Genomic DNA, 26,044 nt, shown 5'->3' on the forward strand with positions numbered 1-26,044 from the left:
GTACCTTCACGTGTCTAGTAATATTTGAAATCTATATTCGAGTGATTTGAGGACGAGATTTGTCAGCACAAAATGATAAATAGTTACAGAAGTCCTGAGATTTGGTTGCAGGAAAAGAATCTTAGCCTATTACTATTCAAACGCCATCCTCCGGATAGTAGAATCAATAAATAAATATACCTGGCATTTTTTGGGTGCAATCAGGCATGACAAATATTCTATTGCCTGTAGAATTCCATGCAGCCTGTTATTAACTTATTATCAGCTAACGTTTGAGCTCCGAATCAAAGGTACACAATTCTTGAGTCAGTCTTACCACTACGTAGTATATTAACCTTTAAAACCTTTCTGTCCAACCAACATACAACAAACAAGCTAAAAGGAACTCTCGAAATTCAGAACACAGGCGGCAACAAGTGTCGACTTTTTGTACCAAATATATAATTCCTGGAAGATGTCAGCCTATGCAACAGTACTCTTAACATTGTCAAGATGAACATTGACAAGCGGACTTGGAATGGTTCAAAATATTCAGTTATACATCATGTTTGCTGCTTCTAACCAGAATTCTAGAATCTTAGTATTATTATTAGGTCAGCAGAAACAAATGCTACAGAGACAACACCATCCGAACTTAATCATGTACAGGAAATATATCTTGGCCACAGTTTGATATTATGAAAGTCAAGCAGCCATAGTTTTATTGAACCATCACATTCGCAGTACAGAGGAAGAAGCATCTGCTGTTCATGGTTCAGAGAAGGATTGTTCCTTTCAAGTTGGCCTGTGCCTTTCAGTCTTTAGTTCTTGCAACGACAGAGCCCCAAGGAAACATCACATTACTCCATTGACTGTTTTCAGGTCTCTGCTTTAGCTCAGTTCTGAATATTGGTATAGAGTTGTGCAGCAATGTTGCGTCCTTATTTATCGCAGGGCTGCGCAGCCATCCCAAGTACAGTAGCTGGAAGAAATGCAGTCCAAGAGGAAGGACCACTCTTGGAAACTTTTTTTCCTGCTGGTCCAGGGACAAGATGGTTGCTAGTACTTGGGATCTGCAATTGCAGCTGACATTAAAATAGTTCAACCTTTGACTGGAATTGGCAAGAGTTGAATCCTTGCACCATAGGAGATAGGACTCTGGTCTGGTTTAGTTCACCCTCAAAACCAAAAAATTTTCAAGATTCCTCGTCACATCAAATTTTGTGGCATATGCATGAAACATTAAATATAGACAAAAATAAAAACTAATTACACAGTTTAGCTGTAAATTACGAGACGAATCTTTTGATCCTAGTTAGTCTATGATTAGATAATATTTGTCACAAACAAACGAAAGTGCTACAGTACCGAAAACTTTTCACTTTTCGAAACTAAGGCCTTGTTTAGTTCACCCAAAAAGCAAAAAGTTTTCAAGATTCTCCGTCACATCGAATCTTGCGGCACATGCATGAAGTATTAAATATAGACGAAAGCAAAAACTAATTACATAGTTTAGCTGGAAATCGCGAGACGAATCTTGTGATCTTAGTTAGTCCATAATTGGATAATATTTGTCACAAACAAACGAAAGTGCTACAGTACCGAAATCCGAAATCTTTTCGGAACTAAACAAGGCCTAAACAAGGCCTTTGTGTTGTCAATTTTGGACTTCAAGGAGAAGATGATTAAAGGTAAACAACATCTTTCTGAGGGTAGGCTACTTTGATGTGGTGAAACGGCGAATACTGTATCGATTGACTGTTTGACCGGAGGCAAACTGCAGTGATTCTGTCTTCAGATTAACCTATATGGAAAGTCTGTTTCTTAGGTTTGTGTCAAACATGTCATGAATTGGTCCTGGGATGGGCTACGCTATACGAAACTGATATCGGCTTAACGATTTGTGCAAATTCGTACTGAAAGGATTAGCAAAGAATTTAATCAACCCACTTGATATCGCTCTATATCTTAGGCCTTGTTTACTTCCACCTAAAAACCCAAAATTTTTCAATATTCCACGTCACATCGAATCTTTAGACATATGCATGAAGTATTAAATATAAACAAAAATAAAAACTAATTGCACAGTTTGATCGAAATTTATAAGACGAAGCTTTTGAGCCTAGTTAGTTCATGATTGGACAATAATTACCACAAACAAACGAAAGTGCTACAGTGTCGCGAAATTTTTCACTCCATCAACTAAACACGGCCTTAGATATATAGTGCTTCTATGCACTTAGGCCTTGTTTAGTTCACCCAAAATTCAAAAACTTTTCAAGATTCCCCGTCACATCAAATCTTGTGGCACATGCATAAAGCACTAAATATAGAAGAAAACAAAAACTAATTACACATTTTGTCTATAATTTACGAGACGAATCTTTTGAGCCTAATTAGTTTATGATTGGACAATATTTGTCACAAACAAACGAAAATACTACATTACCAAAATCCGAAATCTTTTCGGAACTAAACAAGGCCTTAGGGCAAAGTTGAATGAGTCACATGCGGCCTAGACACTGACAATTATCATGTGTGGAACCAAGATGAAAAAGATGCAGTGACTTAACCCAAAAAACCCCGGATGGAACTTGCTTTATCATTCTATATAAGATTTTCGTTACAAAAGGTATATCATTCCAAGATTCACCTGCTAATTTATAATTTCAGTTCGATAAAAAAAGTTTATCAAAGAATTGCTTGCCCCTGCTAAGCTTTGACAGTCCTGGTTGCTGACTTCCCGCAGTCTTTCATGGTTCTTTCAAAATTTCAGAGTAAATTATTACCAAAGATAATTAATACAAGCTCCTCGACAACAGAAGTCTAACGGAAGCTTTGACACCAGAACAAGGAGAACAAGTCGAATTGGAAGCTCAATGGTCATCTAGGGATCTTCTGTTCCTCCAGGACCGACCTAATGGTCTGTTGAGAAGTTTTCAATACAGTGCAATTTTATTATGGAATGATGACTGATCTTTAACAAACATAATAATCATCAAGGATATAGAGTAGTTGACATAGTATTATATGAAGTTTCACACAAATTTTCTGCTCACTGGCAGATTCGACCGATAAGCTCAACCAAACAAGCTGCATGTCTACACACGTGTCCACATGTCACGAATTGAATAGTTATTACCAATTAATCATCATCTGCCCTCACTGATGACAGCATTGATGCAGAACAGTGAGTCAAAAACTCCAATATTATCTTCTTAGAAGGGGCGAATCCAATTGTGACAACTATGCATCAGAGAGGTTCAAGAAACAAAGGTGCAAGACATCTAGACAAGAATTGGAGCCTCTGAGATATGTACATGGTTACTCTTGTCAATCAGGTCAAACAAATAACTTATGATCCAGACAATAAGTCCTTGTTTAGATATATGGTACAGGCAGCACACCATTGTTAAAAAATGTGCAACGTGCAACTGTCATTCCCTCTGGAAGAAAAAGCTACAGCATCATCCATATCCATGTCACAGCAAAACGGGCATCGTTTCATTTGTGTCAACTAAAACATCGAAGACCCGGGCTTCCCCTTTCCCATTAGGATGTCCTTTGCCTCGTTGATCTTTGAGGCGACGTAATGACTGCCACCAGCATCAGGGTGGTTAGCTACCATGACCCTCCTGTGAGCCTCCTTGATCTTATCCAGTGTAGCGCGTTCTCTGAAACAACCAGGAAATAGTATACAGAATTAGCGACAACAATAACAAGCTGCAGCAGTTCTCTCCCTTCTTCTCCACAGGAATGACTCAGTTTACAAACACAGGTATTATAAAAACAATCACCTTACACCAAGGATTAATGCAGCCTCCCTTCGATTCATTTCCCCCTGAAATCCACCAGGATAGAACCGGCGCACCCGTGGCATTGCTGCCCGGGTCTGGAAGGCTTGCCATGCTCTAATCATGGATCGTCCACCCAATGCAGCAGCAGCCACTGACAACCCAGCAATCAGGGGAGTAGCCTGTTGGTACAAGATAATGTTATTGTCCCAGCAAAGGGTCAGATGACAATCATAAAATTATCAGAGTTCAATGACGGTTCACAGAGGAACGCAGTGTCAGAGACTCCTGCGAAGAAATTAAGTAAATGATCAAGCCCCTAACGCTTAAAACTGCAATTATTCAGCTCTGCTTCCCAGAGTCTGTCTGACAGGGAAACAAGCCCTGCTACTGATATTACAACTTTCGGAGTTCAGACACTAGGAACAACACATTTGAGCAATTGTGTGCGTGAATTATTCCCGCTCCAGGTTATAAGCATCATTGGATCCAAACAGCAAGTAAAATCCCATGCTTGTTATGGTATCACTCTATCCAACCACACATGGCTATCCTGAGTGAGGAACAGACTACAATCAGGGGACGGGACCAAGCAGAGAGATACGGATCATGGATCATCTACCGGAGAAGAGCAAGCGCAATCCAACACGCCGGTTTCCTACCTCGGATCGGATTGCGCTCTTCCGACCGCAGACACACCGCAATCCAACACGCTGGTACAAGCAGAACGACCGGGCAGCCCGCAAAATCGAACGAGAACGGCGCGGGACAGGAGAGCTAGCACGTACCATGTCGAACTCGACGGGTTGAGCAGCGGGTCGGCCGGCGTCCAGTTCCAGCTCGCGAAGCATCGACTGACTGGTCGTCTCGATGCCGCCGGGAGGGATGCCGGGGGCAGTCAGGCCAAAACCGCAGGACGACAGGGGCAAGCAGGAGCGTGAACGGACTGGGGGCTGCGGGGCGGGCGGCCGCGGTAGATAAAAGCGGCGCGCGTTCTTGCGCGGCAAGAAAGAGGAGGAGTGGAGAGCGAGGCGGTCACCTGTCCCGGCTGCAAGTTGGGGTCGGTCTTCTTGCCGAAGAAGAAGAAGAAGAAGAAAGGGGAGAGAAGAAGAGGGGCCCAAGTAGGATTCCAAGACGAAGAGGAATTTCGCTTCTCCGCCGGTGGCCTCTCGATGGTTCCGGAGAAGACGGGCTGGGTCGATTCTGTCTGCGGGTCGGCACGGCCCAGTTGGGGCTATAGTAAGCCCATGATGGGCTTCGCTTGGGTCAGAAAGAAACTCAGCTAGACTCTATTCAGTGGCCCGTAGAATACCCTAAAAAAAACTACGGTGTCTCATATAGGGTTTATAAAATCAACTCAAAAAATAGGGTTTACAAAAATAATGCTTTTATGTTATCTATATATATGTCTTTATATTTAAACAAATATATGTCTTGCACGTATATGAATGTTGTAACAAAAAAAGAATGCTGTAAAAAAAAGAGCAACGAAAAGTTGAATTGAGATTTTTTTTGTCACCTTCCTCCTCCAACTTTCATTTCGACTATCCAGGTCCCTCATCTTTTCTCGTAGTGCATTGATGGTCCAAAGTCAGCCACGCCAGCCGTAGCTGTCGATGTGTCCATGCCACCTGGGCTGATGAAAGCTTAGCCCATTGCATTTTTATCAAAACCCCCCTTGAAAGTTGTCTATCTCACTCCCAACTCCACTCGCTCTCTCCCCATATCTTTGTGAACCCGGATAGAAGACGAGTTGGGAGCGGGGTGGTGGCGAACTCGTGGGCAGGGAGGACCGAGCACGAAGGCGCTCGGGATTTCATCGGCAGTAGCAGGTTCCTCTTTAGGTGTCGCCCGGGCACCCAGATTGCGGCGCGGCGGCACCATGGCAGGCCAGCGACGACCTAAAGGGGGAGCGGCACCAACCTATGGTAAGTTGGCCCGGACCTCTATCGCTCTAGTGAATGAGATGTATTGCAGTCATCTTGGGGCCGTAGTAGGGGCAGGAAAATGATTTCGTGGATACACTCTAGTTTTGTGCTTAATGTTAGAATTCATTTTCGATATTTAGGGTCCAGCGATGAAGAAGAGTTTTCAGTTGAAGTGCATCATGGGGGTTCTCAACGGGCCCATGGTTCTCAATCCCAACTGGTCAGGGTTCTAGTACATGATGACAAGCAGCTCGAAGGAGCGACAGACACCATGGCAGGCTTGTACTACGGTGATGAGTACATGCCTACGGTACTACTCGCTGCCCCATGCTAGGAAGAGAGGTCACATGGGCGGTGGTGGTGGTGTAGACGAGTAGTATATCCAGTGGCAAAGAAAAACGAGTAGGCCGTCGCGGGAGGACAGACGACCCCAAGCAGATCAGTGTCGAAATAATGGAAAATGTCAGACAAGGACAAAAATTGGATATGTTATGATACAAAGACACAAATCACAAATCACAAAAAATAACAATTTACTTGATTGTACAAGAGTGTTGTCTGAAATTATTTTAAAATTCAGGAGTGGTCAAATATTCTACTACGTGTGGGTTTCCATGCACAAAAACATCAACTAATTATTAACATTTGAGTGACATGTCATGAGAAAAGAAATAAGCAAATTAATTCAGAAAGATTTCATACACTTCAGGATAGATACAAGGTTAATCTCATGCAATAGTGGCTGTGATATACCATTTATGGGCTGGTCATTGTCCCTACAGAGCACCAGGGCCTTCTTAGTACTAAGGTTGAGCTGGACCAGCCCAATCCTCCACATCCAGAAGAGCACGGTGCCACTTCTCTCCCCAAACGTACTAAACGAGATTGGCTGGTATGCATCAAGAACATAGGCGAGTGGCTTGTCAATCTCCTGCCTCCGGATCACCACCTGCCGACTCCAGCTGATGCTTGAGCCCTCGTCGGTGACAAGTGTCCACGTTGATATCACAAGTGCCTCTGCAACAACTAAGCTCAATCGCCTTTCTCCTTGCGCTATGGCAGTGGTAGCCAGGATGAGTCTCTTCGCAGGGTTTGGGCCGTTGCAGCTGCTAGGCCTCCCTATCCTTGTAAGCAACTCTTGTGGCAGCTTGATCACAGTGGCCTGTGCTGATTCGGCATGGACGGCAAGGATGACCAGGTCTCTGTCGGCGAACCAGTTGGGTTGTCGGATCAATTGCTGGGTGTAGCAGAGCCAGTGAACACTGCGCCCCATGACAACCGGGGCAGTAGGTGTTGCCTCCTTGAAGCGCTGAATGAGTGGAGGCATGTTGTGGACATGGATCATGCGGGCACCACCCCACTCGTGCTCCCGTGACGAGAAGATCTGGGTTCCCAGGCTCCAGTCGTCGTCGTGCTGGTACATGACAAGCAGCTCGAAGGAGCGGCCGGCACCATCGATGGAGAGCAAGGCAGGCCGGTACATGCCTCCGGTATCTCGCTGCCCCATCCCCATGCTAGGAAGCGAGGTCACACGGCCGGTGATGGTGTTGGCGACGAGTATCCCGTCGCAGAGAACGAGGTCGCCGACTGAGGCTACCCGCCGTTTATTCTGGAACAGAACGACAAGGCCGTCGCGGGAGGACATGGGTTCCGACGACCCCATAAGCAGCAGATCGGTGCTGAAACGACGGAGGCCACCGGTTGGCTGGACGACGATGGAGTCGACGTCGTCGGTGCGGCGGCTGATGACCGTTCCTTCATTGCTGTTGATGTGCCTGCAGGCAGCCAGCCGGTAGGACACCGCCAAAAGGAGGCTCGGGTCGAATCCGCCGTTGGCCTTGGCGCGGTCGCCGAGGAAGGCGAGCATGGCACGGAGCAGGGTCTTGGAACTCATGGCGCAGCGAACGACGGTCGTGACGTCGTCGGAGCACGCGATGATCTCGAGCAGGAGATCCATAGGAAGGGTCGCCGGTAGCCGTGAACCCATATCGTCGAGCTGCTTTTCTACGCACTGCAGGTGACGTGGGGTTTCCTGATCAGATCAGGGGGGTTGGGGTTCACGAAGGATCGATTTGGCATGCTGGGGATTATTATTATATATTAGGGTGGCGTCATCGTCGACCACGTCGGAAGAGATCGGCTCAGACTAGAATTTGAATATATAAGATTTCAGCTCGGTTAGACGTCTAAAAGTTCTTTCTTGTATTTATAGATAGTAATTACCGTACCTTTATATGTTTCTAGTAAGCTATTTACGAGTCTGCCATATGTTTTCGTTTTCAATAATAACCCCAAATTAAGCTGAGATGATGGCTGCGATCCAAGCCGGTTCTGCGACAGGAAATTTTTGGGCTCCAGCGGCCCGAACAGAGAGAGAGAGAGAGAGAGAGAGAGAGAGAGAGAGAGAGAGAGAAAGGATTGTGAGCGGCGTGGCCAGCCTTTTATAGAGCAATTGACTTGTACTATCAACCATTAACTTTTGAATAAAAACACATGTACTTGTATTACAAAAAAAAAAGTTGAGAACCGTGGAACAATTTTATGGAATAGTTCATAATGTAACATAGAGCAATGGATGTTCTACTATAAAAGTAAAAAAAATACAATTGTAAATGAATAACATAAAACACATTCGAACTTAGAATAATTAAATATTCTTAACCAAAATGTCATAGATAGAACAATTGTTTTTGGTAAAAATAAAAAAAAAATATTTGATTTACGACAAAGTTAAATTCGACATGTAAAAAAGCATTATTACATACGTTTTTGAAATTGATGATCAAAGTAAGAAAGTTTGACTTATTATAACGAAAATGGAGGGAGTAGAAGTCTAGAATGGCGATTTTCAACCAACCGCTGGTGTAACCACGCAGTGTCGGGTTGTTCCACTCGGTCCACCACAACGGCAATTATGATGCATCATTAAACCTGGTAAAATAAATATCGCGGGTGCAAGGGCGAATTTGCCGGCACATTTGGGGATTGGATTGGAGGTTCGCGGAAACGTGTCTGCCGTCGTTGACGTTGACAAGTCCGCCGGAACCAGCCTGTGCCGTCGTCGCACCCTCCGCCAGTCCCGCGGTCGGCTCATGCTCCGGTACCGTCGAGGCCGAGACGAAGACGCGCGCCGGCGGCCAGTGCACGACAAAAGCAAACCCCCCAAACCCTCTGCTCCTGTTGCTTGACCTGACCTGACCCCTCGGCACGCGTCAACGCAGGGCCCGCGCGATTCCTTCGCCGCAACGAAAACGAAACGCCCGTGCAATTTCCACGACTCCGCCGCCCACGTCCGCTTCCACTACCCCCGTCGACTGGCTTTGCAAGTGCACTGCACTAGACGAGCAGCGATCGGCCGACTTCCAAGACGGTTGCTGCCTCTCAGGCCTCGGCCGCCCGGGACCCAGCCATACGTATCGCCGATCCGCCACCGCTGCACCGCCGGCCATGTCCGGCGCCGGCGCGGACACAGCGCCGTCGAGCGACGACGGGGGCCAGCACCAGCACCAGCAGCGCGCGTTCCGGGACCGGGACGCGGCGCGTCGGCGGCTGCGGCTGGAGCGCGAGCTCGCGATCGCGCGCGCCATCCGGGCGCCGCTGGCCACCGTGGTCCGCGACCACGCGCTCGTGCACCTCCCGCCGGCCGCAGCGGCGCGCCTCCGCCTGGTGCACCCGTCGTGGGCGCGGGCGCTCGCGTCCCCGCTCTTCGCCGTCGCGCACGCCGCCACCCCGCGCAGGGCCTCAGGCCTCTTCGTCGCGCCCGCACCAACGACCGCGGGCTACTTCCTCCCGCTCGACGCCGCCGACACCGTGCCGTCCCCGGCCTTGGCCTTCCTCCCGGCCTCATCGCCGCCCACCGTGCTGTCGTCCTCGCACGGCCTCGCGTGCTGCTTCTCCCCGGCCGACGACGCCTACTTCGTGTGCAACCCGGCGACGGGGTCCTGGCACGGCGTGCCGTGCCCTCCGTGCCGGATCACCTGGCCGCGCCCCGCGGTCGTCGTCCTCTTCGACGCCGGCGTCTACAACTTCCGCGGAGACTACGCGCTCGTCTGCGCCTTCGAGTCGGAGCCGGGCTCCGGCATCTACTGCTTCGCGGTGTTCGCGTCTGGGACTGGCGTGTGGTGGGTCGCCGACGCGGTCGCGCCCGCCGAGGGGCTCGTCCCTTCCTCGGGCGTCGATGCCGGCGGGACGGCGTGGTGGCGGACGGCCATCGGCACCGCCGTCGGGTACAACCCTGTCACGGGCCGTGTCGACCTCGCGCTGTGCCCTGGGGACAGCGCCCAGTGGGAGATCGGCTCGGCCGCGGGCACGCTGCACTGCGCCGTGCGCGACGGCGGCGACGTCATGGTGTTCCGGCTCGACAGGCACGGTGGCTGGGAGGTGGCCGCCGCGGTCTCTGTTGCCGAGATACTGCAGCGGCCTTGGCAACCGGAGCTCGCTTACGAGCTGTCCGACTCCGAGGACGACGAGGAGGAGGAGGCGGCGGGTCAGGCAGAGGTGGAGCGCGCGGGGGCTGTCCTTGCCGTGGCGAACAGGTACAGCATGGTACGGGTGCCGAGCGACGTCGTGAGGCTGCTGCCGTTCCAGGGCGCCGAGGCGGAGGTGGTGCTGCTGGCCGGCAGGAGAGTGGTGGCGTTAGAGACGGTGACGCGGCGGCGGCGTGAGGCCGTCCTGCCGGATCAGCCGGCCGGCAAGGATTGGAGCGCCGTGGAGTACGCCGCGCACACCAACACGCTCGCGCTGGTCGCGCCCGTGGTGTTCATGGAGCCTCCAGACGATCAGGAAGAGGTGGTGGCATCTTGAGCGAATTTTTTCGGTGGCTCGCGCGCCCTTGCTTCGCTGCTTAGATCTACGTACAGAATAATCGAGCTTGTGCTTGTGCATGATTTCGTGTGGAGAAATTAACGTAATTTTTCCGAGCTGTTTGTTGTACATAATTAATCCCAACTTGCTTCATCAGTTATACTCCTATATATATACTCCTATATTCATTGCTGGGCAAATTCTTCACACTGAAGTTGAATTCTACAGTTGATTTTTATGACTAATCTAGATGGTAACAAACTAACAAATCAGACACTCTAGGATGTGGATGTTCGTCGGTTCCTATGTTCAATGAGATAAGACAGATGTGACTATTTTTTTATTACATCGATATGACTGATGAGTGTTACGAAAGTCCATTAAATTAAACTAGTACTAAAGCTGTATCACTCGCTGTGAAAAGAGAGTGGCAAAGGGAATAAAGCGAACTGCGATGGTGCTAATAAAAGTAAAGGCAGGAATAGTTGTTTCTAACACGAAACAACCATTCATTGGCCGCATTAGGATGAGTTCACTGTTAAGTGTTAACTTCTGTATGGGCAGCTTGTTCTTTCAGCTGGCGCCCAATAGGATCGAACATATATTGACATATTGGCTGATATAAGTTCGATTTTTTAGCTACAATCATTTAGGCCTATTGCAGATATAAATATTAAAAAAAAAAATTTGACATATATATTACTGAAAAAAAAGAATGCAGCTTTTCTCAGAAACCTAGCAGCTATTTTTACCACGGTGTTACAAGAGGAAACTGAAGGTTTTTGCAACATCATATTAACTTATATATATATATATATATATATATATATATATATATATTGAAAGAGCAAATTTCACTATCAATCCTTTAATTTTTCCCGAGAGTTCTCATATAGGTCTCCGTACTTGTTTGAAAATTATACGTTTGGCTCTCTAAACTTTGTCATAAGTTCTCATCCGAGTATTGTTACTTGCAAATAGCAAAATTTGGCAACTTGTCGCAAGTTCTTATTATGGTCCTGGCATTTGTAATTTTCACACTCAACTCTCTAAAGTTACATTATCGTACCATTTCAGTCCATGCACCCTCAGACCGCATTGTCCTCGCCAGGGGTAGATTCAGAATTGGGGCAAAGGAAGGGTTAAATAGTGAAGATTTAGGACTAAGAGGGTGTTTGGCACAGCTCCACGAACTATGCTCTACTAACTCCATCATGGAGCAGCTCCACAAAAAACTAGAGTTCGTGGAGTATCTCTTTAGGTGCTCTCACAACTCTACCATTTTTTCTCGAATTGAGTGCGTGGAGCTGAAACTGTTTGGCTAAAAAACGTGAAGCGGAGGTGAAAACGTGAAGCAGAACAGTCCCAAACACCCCCTAAAGCTAGAGATTAATGGTAATTTGAAGCTAAGTACTATTAATTTTAAGGCATAAATCAGACTTCAGGGGGGACTGCAGCCCGGGTAGCCCACCCCGTGGATCCGCCCTTGGTCCTCGCTCCAGCGACAAGGGACATTCCCCCCTCACCTGCATAGCCACTTCATCGTGCTCGCCTTACCACGCATGCTTCCCTGCCTATGTCACACCGTTGATGTGGTGCTACACCCACGCGTTGCCATGTTAGATTTTATCATGCTCGCCTTGCACTGCCATGCCATGCGCTACACTTGCCCTGCCATGCTGTAACGACCTGAGAGAAGCATGGAAGGCTAGGAGGTGGCAAATGGGTGCGAGGAGGTGTTGAGAACGAGCACGAGCTCCTACACGATTGGGGGGATAAGGAGTGTGGTGGTGGTGGATGGGTGGGGGTGGTGTAAAGTGCAGGAGCTAGTGCATAAACCAAGTTTGTGCAAAAACGAGAATTATTGTGAGCGATTCTGGTTAACATTTCTGGCGTGCCAAACGTGCTTGACACCGTGCTGGTCGCCATCTCCAGAAGCGGCAGCCACAACACTACAACAATCTATTCATCCATGTCCCCACAAGCGATGCCTTAAGGGCACTCACAATGCAGACTTTATTATAGAGAGTATAAAGTTATTTATTACCTCGAACAATATAGACTTATAGTCTAAATAAGACTTGAAGTCTTATTTTTTCTACATCTTTCTCCAATAAATATACTGCCACATTAACAAAATACTATAAATAATATGTAATTAATTGTCTTGCACTCTGTGATAGAGTTTTGTATTGTGAGTGCTCTAACCCTATAACAAAAAAAAGTTCGGTTCCCATCTTATTGTGTAGATTGTGGACACCAGTTTTTTATGGCATCCGCCTCAACGCTTGCAAAAAAAAACCAATGCTTCAATTAGGAGAGGGAATGTGCAAGCATTGTTTCCAACACTGCAACAACCGATGCGCTGGCTCCAATACTCCAATATAAATATATGTAATACTGTTAATTTGAAATCAATATAATTATTTTTTTTGTCTGTAATTCATTTTTATATTGACGCACGAAAAATGACAGAAACAATGAAAATCTAAAAAGGGACAGGAAACAAAGAAAATGGTAGTCTGCCAAAGGCCTAAATGGCCCTGCGATGCAGTGGCTCAACATAAAAAGGAAACAAATAAGGTGGTGGTCTGGCAAGGCCAGAATGGGCCTGCGGTGCAGTGGCCCAGCATTATTATCCTTCCAAAGTTAGAGTAAGTGGACGGTTACGGCAATTTTGATGCACCCTGCTGCACTGACTCACGCATTGTTCTCCACTACTATCCAAAGGTGCTCAAGACTGCGACGCCACTACTCTTGTTTAGTTCATTTTTTTTTCAAAATAGACATTGTAATAGTTTTGTTTATATTTGACAAATATTACCTAATCATAAACTAACTAGGCTTAAAAAAGATTTGTCTCGCAAATTACAGTCAAATTATACAATTAGTTTTTTATCTATATTTAGTGCTCCATATATGTGCCGCAAGATTCGATGTGATAAAAAATCTGAAAATTTTTACAAGATTTTTTAGAAACTAAACTAACCTAGAAGGAGTAGGCAGTGAAAGCAACCACAGGCCCAGGTCCCAAAAGAGCCACAAAAGAAGAGGCATCCAGACCACATCAGTGCATTCCCAAGAAATTAGCAAAAAACACTAGTTAAATTTACTGATTTAGATACTCTTTAAAATAAATTTAACAAAAAAAATATTAGAGTACTCCAACAAACTCTATAAAAGATGGTTAGTGAGGAAGGTTATCAAAAGTAAAGAGCAAATAAGGTGGAATGAAGAGCTACTAAATTTGAAGAGTCGTTTATAGAGTCTACTGGAGATGTTTTTTTTTTCAACAATAACTAAATTTATCTTTAAAAAAATAATTTGGCTATTTCTTGAAGATGCTTTTAATGCCCCGCTTGGGTGACAACAAGCCAAGAACGATCCGAGCGCAGAATATTTAGCTAGGTCTTGTTTAGTTCCATTTTTTTTAAAAAAAAATAGATATTATAGCACTGTTGTTTGTATTTGATAAATATTGTCTAATCATAGATTAACTACATTCAAAAGATTCGTCTCGTAAATTACAGACAATCTGTGTAGTTGATTATTGTTTTTATCTATATTTAATACGCCACAAGATTTGATGTAATGGAAAATCTGAATTTTTTTTACAATTTTTTTAAACTAAACAAGGCCCTAGTTGGTACTACTGTAATTAATTAACAAGAAGTTCCTGAACAAAAAAAAGAAAACATCTCTTGACTCTTTGACTCCCGAGTAATCCCTGGCTGATCTTGCACTACCTCTGTGCTCTGCTTTCCCATGGACAAGCAGCGATAGATTGCAGATTACACTTGGCCTCTTTCTAATCCACAGATGCTTCCGTGATGATGGTCCATGCATGCGACATGCTTGAGATCTCTGTCTCTATTAGCCGCCGGCACGCATCAGAGTATACTATCAGATTATATTAGTAGATACAAAGAAAAGCCTTGATGCAGACGGGTAAAAAAACTCATGAGCTGGTGGAGTTGTGAGGCCATTGAAGGTGTCAAGACTCATAGAGGATTTAAACAATTAATGGTGGTGTAACTGTTTATCGGCTAGCAATCAATGAAGATAAATTAGCGATGGAGATCTTGGTTGTTTTGTTTTGTTGTGTGGTGCGTGTGGTGCCCAATTGGCCGTGTTGTTTGGGTCTTCTTATTTGTTGAGGTGTGAGTTGTTGTCTTAGAACTTGTGTTTACCACGTGGTGTGATATTTTGTTGCTTTTTCTCTTACAAAAGGATGTCCTTTTAAAATCGGTAGCTCTGCTACTCGATTTGTTTTTTTTAAGTTTAAAGATCTTGGCTAGTATTTTTGGGTTGAATTGTGTGTCAAATCCTTTTATGCTTGGACTGCTATAGCGTGTCAGCGTGGCAAAAGACATGGAGAAAACTGAAAGAGGCCCAGCAATGGCACAAGGCCCAGTACAACCTTCTCTGCTCTCACACGTTCCACACTTGCACTAATAGTCGGAGGATAGCGAGCCCTAATTCTGTTTTGCCTGCCACCGTTGGTGAAGAAATCAGCAGCGACTGTTGGCTATCTAGTCCGATCCAAGAGATTTTGTTTGTCTTATTTATTTTCATTCTCGTAATTATGCATAATATTTATTTTCTCAGCATGTAGGTACAGTATATGTCTCAGGCCTTAATATTACTAATTTATTTATTCATTCACATTAGAAAAGGGGGGGGGGGGGGGGGGGGTGGAAGAGACGTCATGGAGAATACGGTGGATGCCTCTTATGCTTGATAATCCTTTGAGCAAGCATATTGCCTTTCAATTTCTTACGTGTGAACAATGTATCTGACAGTGCCAATTGCAAAGCTTGTGAATTCAAGCTCTGGTATGATATAATAAATAAATAATTGAATCAACAAAACATCAACCAACTTTACATTTAGGAAAGACAGTACTAGAGGTCAAGCAAAGAATACACGTGCTCTACATTACAATTACTGCCATCCAATGTTCCTTCTCCAAAGTACTAATCTTAAAGCATGCAACTTCACTGTACGGTATGTATAAGAGAGAGAGAGAGAGAAAAAAAAACGGACCAAAAAGCAAATTAATTTGTCGACACATCTCTGCCTTTCCTTCACACTTTCCAATTCAGTTCAATTTTCATTCGAATTCGTTTTCGTTTTCCGTTCGTTTTGGTTTTTGTTCCTTTCTCACCAGAACAGGACGAACACGTTCGTCCCCATCGCCGTGTTCTTCGCTCCGCCGCCGCCGCGCCGATCGAATCCGCCCGCCGCCGCCGAGTAACCTCCGGATCCCTACTCCTCCAAGCTTTAAACCTTTAGTCTTGTCCGATTTGCCCAACGTATTCCCTTTATCAGTCGTCCCCTGCTCGCTGCTGCCGAATTCTAGGGTTTTGGGCATCATGGTCTCGTCGGTTTGGGACTGTAATGCACGAGCAGCGTGTAATCTCATATAGAGGTGTCATGAGATGATTACGGAGGAATCTAGGGCTTGAGGAGATGATTACGGAGAAGCCAAGCTGGATTCGCCACGAGGGCCTGCAGATCTTCTCCATCGACATCCAGCCCGGCGGCCTCCGCTTCGCCACTGGCGGCGGCGACCAGAAGGTATCTTGTGTTTTTGTTTTTGTTGTTTTTCCTTTACTTGCTTCTTGTTTAGTCCGAGCTCAGCACTGTAATTTTCCCTTTCTCTTTTATCTTTTTCATTTTTTTCCTGCTGACTTGCCCTGTCTTGGCCTTTTTCAGTGCTATATAATAGGTTAACACTTGCGTGCTAATTGTGCTTCAGTGATATCCCCAGCTGAAAGTATTTGGAGGTTAAGGATTGCATGTAACCAGAGCGGACTCGCCGCTAGGTGACCCTGGCTGACCGGCCGCCGGACTCCTTGGCGAACACACAATTGAATTTTAGTTTTATCTTAAGGCTTGAAAACAGATTATTTTATATCAAACATTCATCATACTCTGCCTAGGCTCTAGAACTCTCTTGAGTCCTCCACTACTAGTACCTTATGAGCATTCCCTTGCATTCTTGGGTCCAGCTTGTTTGGTTAAGGTATTAATTTGGGCATAGTCACAAAGTTCCCTTGTCGACATGTTGTGGAATGTGATATGCTACTTGTGAGAGGTTTTTACATGGTGGGGTCGAAAATGACCCCTGTGTACCTAGGTCAGGATGATATTCCTGGGTTGGCTACATAACCTTGCCATTAGCAGTATGTCTGATCTAATTGTAGAATTAGCGATTTAGTGACTGGATTTTCAACTGGCATTTATTGTGAAGTCACTATTCATCGTCCCAAATTTTAATCTCATGGGGTTCACTATGTTGTTTTTAGTTCATATTAGGTAGAATGTTGCATTTTCATTTATATAGCTTACTGAGTGTTCTTCATACTTAAGGTTTGACATTGATGTGATTCTGTATTGAGAATATTGGTAATTTCGTTGTTGAGTGATAATTGAAAAATTTAAGATTTAGTTGGTTGTGGTTTCTTGTCATGTTAACACATATCTGTCTGTAACTTGTTACGTGATACTGAGATGTAACCACTGTTTCATATTTTCCTTTTATCATTCATAAGTGACCTCCTTTCTAAGTTCCTTTTATTTGCTGTGGTGTTGCAATAGGTTCGAATATGGAGCATGAAATCTGTGGATAAGAATAATGCCAACAATGATTCCAGCCAAGGGTTGCTAGCTACAATGCGTGATCATTTTGGATCAGTAAATTGTGTGAGATGGGCAAGGCATGGTCGCTATCTGGCTTCTGGATCAGATGATCAGGTTATCCTAATTCATGAACGAAAAGCTGGTTCTGGAACATCTGAGTTTGGTAGTGGGGAACCTCCAGATGTAGAGAATTGGAAGGTTGTTATGACCTTAAGAGGGCATACTGCAGACGTGGTAATTATCTTCCATTGCACCCATGCTGTATATCTTGCCTAGTTTTTCTTAAATAAGCATTTGTAGAATTTGTGCTGTTACTCTTTCTTTAGCTCTTATTATTTTGTTATTGTAACTGTCTAACTGTTGAACACCCTTTTTTTTTTTTCCTATGCCTAAAGTAGGTAGATCTTAATTGGTCCCCCGATGATTCAACATTGGCTAGTGGCAGCTTGGATAATACTGTTCACATATGGAACATGACCAATGGTATGTGCACTGCCGTCTTGAGAGGGCATTCCAGCTTGGTCAAAGGTGTTACCTGGGATCCTATTGGCTCTTTCATTGCAAGCCAATCAGATGATAAGTCTGTTATAATATGGCGTACAAGCGACTGGAGTCTTGCTCACAAGACAGAAGGCCATTGGGAAAAATCTGTATGTTATGTTTCCTGAATTTTATAATTTACTATGATCAACATGCCCTCAATGCAATCCTTTCTTACTTTCCTTCTTCCTGCAGCTTGGTTCAACATTTTTTAGGCGACTTGCATGGTCACCTTGTGGCCACTTCATTACTACGACTCACGGCTTCCAGAAACCTAGGCATTCAGCCCCTGTGCTTGAAAGAGGCGAGTGGTCTGCTACCTTTGACTTTCTAGGGCATAACGCACCTATCGTGGTCGTTAAGTTTAATAACTCAATGTTTCGTAAGAATTTCTCAAATGGTCAAGACACAAAAGCTGCACCAGCTGGTTGGGCCAATGGAACATCAAAGACATTATCAAAAGAACAGCTACCATATAATGTTATTGCTATTGGAAGTCAGGACAGAACAATTACTGTTTGGACAACAGCGAGTGCGCGGCCATTGTTTGTTGCTAAGCATTTTTTCTCTCAAAGTGTGGTTGATTTATCTTGGTAAGGCATCTCCATTTGTTCCTCTATATAGTTATTATTACCCATATACCCAAGCTCATGGTGATAATGTGCTTTTCACTGACAGGAGCCCTGATGGTTATTCACTTTTTGCATGTTCCTTGGATGGATCTGTTGCCAACTTTCACTTTGAAGCAAAGGAGCTTGGATACAAGTTAAGTGATTCTGAACTGGATGAATTGAAGAGGAGTAGATATGGTGATGTCAGAGGACGACAATCAAATCTGGCTGAAAGCCCTGCACAGTTACTGCTAGAAGAAGCATCAGCAAAGCAATCAGCTAGCAAAAAGGGGACTTCCATTGTCCAGCAATTTCAAGCACCCCCAAAAGTTTCTTCAGATGTGCCTAACCCAGCTCCTGTTGTGCAAAGTAAGAAACCTGCTTTGCCTGAAGCTGAGAAGAAAACATCAGGTCCTACTGCTGAAGATATGAATAAAGTTACTCGGTTATCTAGTCCAGTGAAGCAGAGGGAATACCGGCGTCCTGATGGCCGGAAAAGAATAATCCCAGAGGCTGTTGGATTTCCTTCCAACCAGGATAACATACCCAGCCGTTCTCAGAACCAGGTTGTGGATTTTTCATCCCTAGATCAGCGAATGAATGGGATAGGACCATCTTATGGTAGTAACAGTAACAGTAACAACTCTGGAGTTAAGGATCGCTCTGGTGTTACAGCAAGGGCGAACATTACGGAGAGTCTTGTTATTCAAAAAGCTTCAGCCAGTGCTGGGAGTGATGGAATGTTGAGTGTAGAACGCATTGGATCTGTTGTTCCAGGCTCTTTGACCTGCGCCTCACTTTCTATACATGTGTTAGATAAGAAAGACAATGAGGATTCCTTGCCAGTCTGCCTTGAAGCAAAGCCTGTAGAACGCGCTGCAGGTGATATGATTGGTGTTGGTGGTGCCTTTTCAACAAAAGAAACTGAGATAAGGTGTACAAGAGGAACAGAAACTCTTTGGTTGGATCGCATATCTGCAAAGGTTACTGTCTTGGCAGGAAATGCAAATTTCTGGGCTGTTGGCTGTGAAGATGGTTACCTGCAGGTGAGCAATATTTTCTTATCTGAGATCATGCCAGGTCAAACTGCTCCTTCCATTTTGAAAATGAGTACTATGTAACCCCAGTCAATTATTATTGGAATAGGCTTCTGTGTTCTCACAATCGACTGCTCTTAATTAACTAGGTTTACACAAAATGTGGAAGGCGAGCAATGCCGGCAATGATGATGGGGTCTGCAGCCATTTTTATAGACTGTGACGACTGCTGGAAATTGCTTCTTGTCACAAGAAGAGGTGTAATGTACATATGGGACCTCTATAACAGGACCTGCATTTTGCAGGACTCATTGGCTTCTTTGGTTGCATCTCCAGATGAGTCGTCAGCTAATCATGCTGGTAACTGTTTGTGCATCTAGTCTTCAGTTCCACATACAGCCTGACATGGCTATTCTGTGCTTAGTAGTCATCTTTGCCTTGTTGACAGGTGCAGTAAAGGTTATATCCGCTAAATTCTCAAGATGTGGTTTTCCCTTAGTTGTTCTTGCCAGTCGCCATACTTTTCTTTTTGACATGAGCATGAAGTGCTGGTTAAGGATTGCCGATGATTGTTTTCCAGCATCAAATTTTGCTAGCTCATTTAGTTCCCCCCAAGGTGGAGAGCTAGGCAAGTTGCAGATTGATCTAGGCAAGTTCATGGCTAGAAAGCCTATATGGAACAGGTCAGCATGCCACTTTGATTGCTTTAGTATTTATGAACACTTGAAATTATGTCTGTGCCATGCTAATGTACTACATATCAGAGTTTGCTCTAAACGTACTGATGTGAGAGTGTGGCAGAACCTCCTGAATTAAATGGCCCACATGCACACATCATTGTCCCAAAGACTTCTGATCGACGTGCACGAGTTCCAAATGACTCAAGAAGTCTGTCGGGTGTCCTCGGGAAACCCGAATCATCCACGTAACAATCTTTTCAGGAATTCCCTCATCAAGCATCACAGTATTACAACATTTCATAGATAAGAGAAATCAGAGTAAAAGCGGAAAGGTTACATAACATAGATTGAAACTTAAGTTCATAGTTTACAAACCATAAGTATTTGATACATAAAGACTTCGGAACTTTATTATTACATAAACCATAGATTCACACAACGACTTTTACTTGCCCAAGGTCACACATCAGAAACCTCATCGTCACTTTCCTCCACAAAAGTAAAGTAACCATGACCATCGAAATGATAATCAAGAGATTCACCTGCAACATGGGTTAATAAAACCCTGAGTACGAAAGTACTCAACAAGACTTAACCGACTATAAAAGAGGTGAAGACTCAGGTATGCAGGCTATAGGGATTCAAGGTAAAGCTTTAACAAGATCAAGTATTTCTTTTGCATAAAAGCTTACTAAGATTAAAGCCTACTTTCAAGTTTTAACTCAAGATTATCACTTATAACTAGCCAAGATCATTATCCAACTTGCATAAACAAATCATCTCTTTCTTATACCAAAGATTCACTTCTTACTACGATGATGGTACGAGGATTGAGGCTCCATATCCGAGGAAACACGGCGATTCGAATCGATTAAACCCAGCTGGGGATTCAGTACCACACGACATATGTAGAACTTAATCTTGCATATGTCAACCTTTTCTATAGATCCTCCCATACAAGAACGGGTCCAGCGTCACCCGAGAGTACAGTACACCACCATCCTACAGCCAATCTAGATGTTTTCCGGTCATCTCAGATCCGTAAGGTGGGTACACGCTACTCTCGCCATCTTTCCACTCCCAGTACGCGGTTAGCCGTTCTCAAGTATCGGAATAGCTATAGGTAAGGCTTACCGCCGCATGTGGGCTGTACTCAAAGTTCTCAATCACAACAGGCCAATCAACGGTACGGTCCTTAATCGACACAGTTGGAGACACTACTTTAAGACTCCATTCTTAAAGCAAGTCCACCGACCGGTCTCAAGTTTAAACATTATTAACCATAACAGTATTCCACAACGACCCTTCAAACGTTCTCATTTGAAAACTTATCTAATAAGCAGGGCTAAGCATACTAAGCATTTTCATAAAGCAGGTATCAAGGTTAATATGGAAATCATCAAGGTAGATAATGCAGCAAATAGGATTCACTCAACTCCTATTCACCTAATGTATCATATTAACTCAAGTGATATAAATAACTTTATGAAAATACAAGGATAGGGTTTAATGTCCGGGGCTTGCCTTGACCGGAAGGGACGTTCGGAAACTCAACTACTCTCGAAGGATCCACAAACTCGGAAGAAACCCACTGGGGATCAGATTCTTCCGGAGCGTATTCTATACGTAAAAGTGCATATGCATGATTATGATATACTCAAGGTATGATAAAGACAGGTTACATGTTCTTGAATGACAACAACAAACTATGATTATCTTGAGTACAATTTACCTTCACGGTATAGAAACAACTAACTTAGCTACCCAAAAACATAGATTATTTCTAAACAAATTTTATCATCTTTATTAAGCAATATTGTGAATCTATCAAATCATAAAGATTATTTATACGAAAATAAACCATAACCAGGGAGCATATCATGCTAAGTGACCATGGTTGTCAAAAAAAATCCAAAATATCACCCAAACCCTAAAGGGATTAATTATTTCTATTTCTTTTATAAGCATTTTAAATAGCTTTATCAAGAAACAGAGCATATTTAATCAAACAGAGCTGAAATTAATCATGAAGCTAGATATCAGTTACACAAAATCACATATTAAATTTCATGATTTTTGGATATACCTATAAATTGTTAAAAATCATGGAAGATTTATTTATTATTAAACAGGGCAAATTTTCATATATATACAAACTGCCAGAAAATGGAATCTAATATTTTTCATGTGTTCTACTCATTTTAAGAAAGCCATACAAAAATTTTCATAATTTTTGGGTTAGCACAAAATTTACTACACAATTTCAAATATAAATCAAAAACTGCAGAAAAAGAAAAAGAAAACTGCTACTGTGCCACTGCGGCCCAGAAGCTCGGCCCAGCTCGCGTGAACTTGGCCCAGCCGGCCTTCCCCCGCGCGCGCTGGCAGTTCTGCAGAAAAGCCCTCGGCTTTCTTAGAAACCAACCCGCAGACCAGACTACTGTTCACATGAGTCTACGGCTTTGCAAACAAACCCCTCCCTCTTCTCGTCTTTACAACTGTGAGGTCCCCGATGCACCCGGCCGTCCAGAGCGCGGCAGAGCGCGGTGGCGTGGGTTACGCCGGCCAACTCCGGTCACCCCGAGCCAAACTGAGACGAGCACGAGCACCAGCAAACAACCCGCAACCGAACAAGCTATCAAACCCGCACTCTACTGCTCTAACGAACTCTGGCCACGAGCGACGGCGGACATGGCCGCGGCGGTGCTTACGCCGGTGACTCTGGACCGGTAGAGAAAGAATGGAGAGGTCAGGAAGCATCGGCATCTCACCCTGAGTGTGCTGACGCAGAGAGAAGGAGTGAAGAACAGTCGGGTGTTGCTCGTCCACGCGACCAGTGACTCCGGCGGCGAGCTCCGACGAAGAAGACGATGTTCCGGCGACAGCTGTGAAGCAAAGAAGAAAAGAGCGAGCCGATGAGCATCACAAGGTCATGGCGAAGCAAAGACGAGAAAAAGAGAGAGCAGAAAGTTGCCCGGATGGGCTGACCACGACGAGCTTGACCACGGTGGCGCTCTGTCGCCGGCGGAAAGGAGAATAGTGAATTCCGGTGCTCTGGTGTGAAAGAGGGAAGAAGGGTGGGTTCTGGAGATGCGCAAGGAAGTGATGAAGATATGCCCGCGGTGAATTTGGACAAGGATCAACCGTGGCGGTGAATTTTGGATTGGAATGGTTCACTGCTCGTCGGTGCTTCGGTGGCGAAAATGTCGTCGGTGAGCGCGGGATGGAAAGGCACGTCGCGCTCCACTTCGCCAGCAGGTGCTTCACCTTGCCACGGACGCGGACACGCGCTAGGACAGGGTGAAACGGCAGTTCACGAGTCGGCAACACCGATCGACGCTCGGCGGTACACCGCCATGAACAGGAGCCAAAGCTTATCCCCCCCTTGCCCCATTTACCCCTTTCTGTCTTTTTGCAAAAATCGACCAAAAGTTGAACTGAAGTCAAATTTTCACCAAAAAGAAACTTGTGCAAAATTTTGCAGGCTACAAAACATGTTTTGATGACCAGAACTAATTCTGAATGGAAATATAGCTAAATTGGCCAAACAGTTTGAAATTCAAGTTTAATCCCAAATTTTTGAATTGGGGCAAAACAGAATTTCCAAAATTACTTTTGATTTTGTATAACAACTTGAAAAACTCCCAACATGAAAGTTGTTCAACTTTTCAAGCCCTACAACTTTCATGTTGACCATTTTTTAAAATTCCAAACAGATTTTGAATTTGGGATTTAAGTTTGAAAAGGGGACATTTTCCGGAAATCTGTATTTTCAAAATTACTTTGGATTTTGCACTGAAACTTCAAAAACTCAAAACACCAAAGTTGTACATCTTGATAAGATCTACAACTTTGCTTTTAAACTCAACTTCAAATTCTGCTTGGTTTTTGAATTGCACAAAAGGGGGCAAATTTAGGGTTTTGGAAACTAGGGTTTCCCCCCTTAAGCTTCTCGGAAAACTCTCACCCAACGTTTTTAAACTCCAAAACAAGCATCCATACATAAAATAAACACACTTAAATTCCTAAACACATTCATCCAAAATAAACTTATTTTAGGTTAATGCATTAGTGTGTGCTTAACATATTTTTGATGCAATGCTCATGATGATATGTCCCATTTTTAGTTCGCTTAACACGAGAGTGTTACAGAGAGTTTCTGTTTCAGGGTTACAGATGATGGTTTGCAGACACGTGCCCATTTAGAGACCCAGTTGGCTGCTTCTTTGGCTTTGAAGTCACCACAGGAGTATCGCCAATGCCTTCTATCCTACGTACGGTTTCTGGCAAGGTTAGTTATGTGTGTGCTCAGCTGTGTCTGTTGAACTGACTGACAAAATATGTCAATATCTTTGTCCGATGGAAATTAGTTGGCAACGATTTTTACTGACACATTTATTTTATTTTATTTATTTTTCTTTATATGCAGAGAGGCAGATGAATCTCGTTTACGTGAGGTTTGTGAGAACTTCCTAGGTCCTCCGATGGGTATGCTTGGATCTGCATCATCTATGGATTCCAAAAATCCATCGTGGGATCCTGATGTTCTCGTAAGTCTCTCTTTCATTCACCATGTGCATACTAGATCCATCCTCTTTCTAGATAACCATGAGGGTTCATGAACTGTAAATAGATGACGGCCCAGTTCTCATGTTCTTAGCGTACATGATCTCCAGTTTGTAAAGTAACTGATGCCAATTGGACAGGGGATGAAGAAGCACAAACTTCTCAGGGAAGACATACTTCCATCGATGGCATCGAACCGGAAAGTCCAGCGGCTGCTCAACGAGTTTATGGATCTCCTATCAGAGTATGAAGCTGCTAAGAGCAAAGTTGACCCAATGGATGTCACACGGGCGCCACAACCAGCAGCAAGTCAATGACAACGTGGTCACCTCGTAGCTGCTCCAGTCTGGTTGCTGGGGACTTACTGACCTCTCGGTAAGTATGATAGGATAGCAATCTTGATAAGTCCTTATATGAACCAATCAATTAGTTGTGCTTGTAACTGGTAGATTGTTTAGCGAGGGAGGCGACCTCAGGCAAACACTGATTTTGAACCCATTAGCTGTAACGCTGTGTAACAGTAGAAAAAGGAAGCTGAGGTCGCCTGGCTGGTGATTATTTTGTAACAGTAAAAAATGTAGAAGGTCGGATAAACTCATGCCCTTTTTGTTCCCAAGCAATGTTGGTCTTTGATGGTTCAGTATGCAGTGCTGTCCTGTCCGTGTGTATTTTTTGCGGAGGTTTGCGTCGTCATGACTCTTTGTCTGCCTTACGTTGTTTCAAGAACAACTGACACGGACATTTTTTACATGATCATTTCAGTAATTATTATCGGGCGGGCAAACCATAAACTTTTTTTTTCTTTTGAGAATTACATACAATGTAGACGTCACAGCCTTACTCTTATGAAAAACTCTGATGGACCGAGCTGGTGGATCTCGAGATTCACGAAGTCTAATGGAAAGTTGCTGCCAAAGTATAGTGCTATGCCAAGTTAGCTTTAATTTGGGTTATTCTTTAGAGCAACTTTTAATTTGTGTGTCAACAGAAACTGAAAAGGGTTGAATGAATTGGAGAGGAACTATGCTCGCAAAAAAAAAAAGAATTGGAGAGGAACTCGCGGATCTTATTGGGCCTGAAAGTCTCGCCGACTGCGGCCTGCGTGGGGTGGACGTTTGTCCCAGTTTAGAAGTGTTTGCTTGGGTCGTCGCACAGCGCGTACTGCCTCTGCCTCCTCCCGTTGTGCTGCGCCGCGCGCCTGCGTTGGCCGGCGGGTCGCACAGCAGCGTGCACCCCAGCGGGTGCAGGTTGGTGACCACGCATCCCGACGTCGTGGAGCTGCTCCCCAACCCCGCCGAGCTCACCCACCACCGTCGGGAGTCGGGACGTACGCGATCGCGGCCTGCGTGCCATTGCAAGTGTCAGCTTCAGATATTTATATGGCACGCAATTGTTGTTTGTATAGTAGTAACTCACGCTTGTGCTGCTGGGCTCACCAAAGTTCAATCCTGCAGATGATCG

General features: G+C 44.6%; 3 protein-coding genes across 6 annotated transcripts; 2 read left to right on the forward strand and 1 right to left on the reverse strand.

Annotated features, from left to right (window-relative positions):
* Positions 3,178–4,830, reverse strand: LOC8084164 (mitochondrial import inner membrane translocase subunit TIM14-3). Its single transcript, XM_002466318.2, has 3 exons — positions 4,562–4,830; positions 3,777–3,955; positions 3,178–3,653 (listed from the first exon to the last, which is right to left on the reverse strand). Exons 1-3 carry the CDS (start codon positions 4,622–4,624, stop codon positions 3,497–3,499), a joined length of 399 nt encoding a protein of 132 aa, XP_002466363.1. The 5' UTR covers positions 4,625–4,830; the 3' UTR covers positions 3,178–3,496.
* Positions 8,395–10,711, forward strand: LOC8084166. Its single transcript, XM_002463757.2, has one exon. It carries the CDS (start codon positions 9,149–9,151, stop codon positions 10,502–10,504), a length of 1,356 nt encoding a protein of 451 aa, XP_002463802.1. The 5' UTR covers positions 8,395–9,148; the 3' UTR covers positions 10,505–10,711.
* LOC8083942 (protein HIRA) lies at positions 15,489–25,234 on the forward strand. Of its 4 annotated transcripts, none has more exons than XM_021447193.1 (11): positions 15,491–15,757; positions 15,836–16,084; positions 17,108–17,383; positions 17,548–17,799; positions 17,885–18,282; positions 18,368–19,346; positions 19,487–19,697; positions 19,786–20,020; positions 24,186–24,308; positions 24,447–24,567; positions 24,724–25,234. In XM_021447193.1, the coding sequence occupies exons 2-11, from the start codon at positions 15,977–15,979 to the stop codon at positions 24,898–24,900; spliced, it is 2,880 nt and encodes a 959-aa protein (XP_021302868.1). In that variant the 5' UTR covers positions 15,491–15,757; positions 15,836–15,976; the 3' UTR covers positions 24,901–25,234. The 4 variants fall into 4 exon arrangements, 3 of the variants coding, with proteins under 3 accessions (XP_021302868.1, XP_021302866.1, XP_002463803.1); XM_021447191.1 differs by having other exon boundaries at positions 15,867–16,084; XR_002447408.1 differs by having other exon boundaries at positions 15,489–16,084; positions 24,194–24,308.

Source organism: Sorghum bicolor, chromosome 1 (assembly GCF_000003195.3).
Source record: "Sorghum bicolor cultivar BTx623 chromosome 1, Sorghum_bicolor_NCBIv3, whole genome shotgun sequence".
In the NCBI taxonomy this organism is placed as follows: Eukaryota; Viridiplantae; Streptophyta; class Magnoliopsida; order Poales; family Poaceae; genus Sorghum; species Sorghum bicolor.

Bases quoted from the DNA above. Each gene is read 5' to 3' on its own strand.
- LOC8084164 (XM_002466318.2), bottom strand. From the start codon at position 4,624: ATGCTTCGCGAGCTGGAACTGGACGCCGGCCGACCCGCTGCTCAACCC. The intron at 3,956-4,561 runs GTACGTGCTAGC...TTGTACCAACAG, and splicing joins AACCCGTCGAGTTCGACATG to GCTACTCCCCTGATTGCTGG. The intron at 3,654-3,776 runs GTGATTGTTTTT...TGGTTGTTTCAG, and splicing joins GCATTAATCCTTGGTGTAAG to AGAACGCGCTACACTGGATA.
- LOC8084166 (XM_002463757.2), top strand. From the start codon at position 9,149: ATGTCCGGCGCCGGCGCGGACACAGCGCCGTCGAGCGACGACGGGGGC.
- LOC8083942 (XM_002463758.2), top strand. From the start codon at position 15,977: ATGATTACGGAGAAGCCAAGCTGGATTCGCCACGAGGGCCTGCAGATC. The intron at 17,384-17,547 runs GTAATTATCTTC...TGCCTAAAGTAG, and splicing joins GAGGGCATACTGCAGACGTG to GTAGATCTTAATTGGTCCCC. The intron at 20,021-24,185 runs GTCAGCATGCCA...TTTCTGTTTCAG, and splicing joins AGAAAGCCTATATGGAACAG to GGTTACAGATGATGGTTTGC.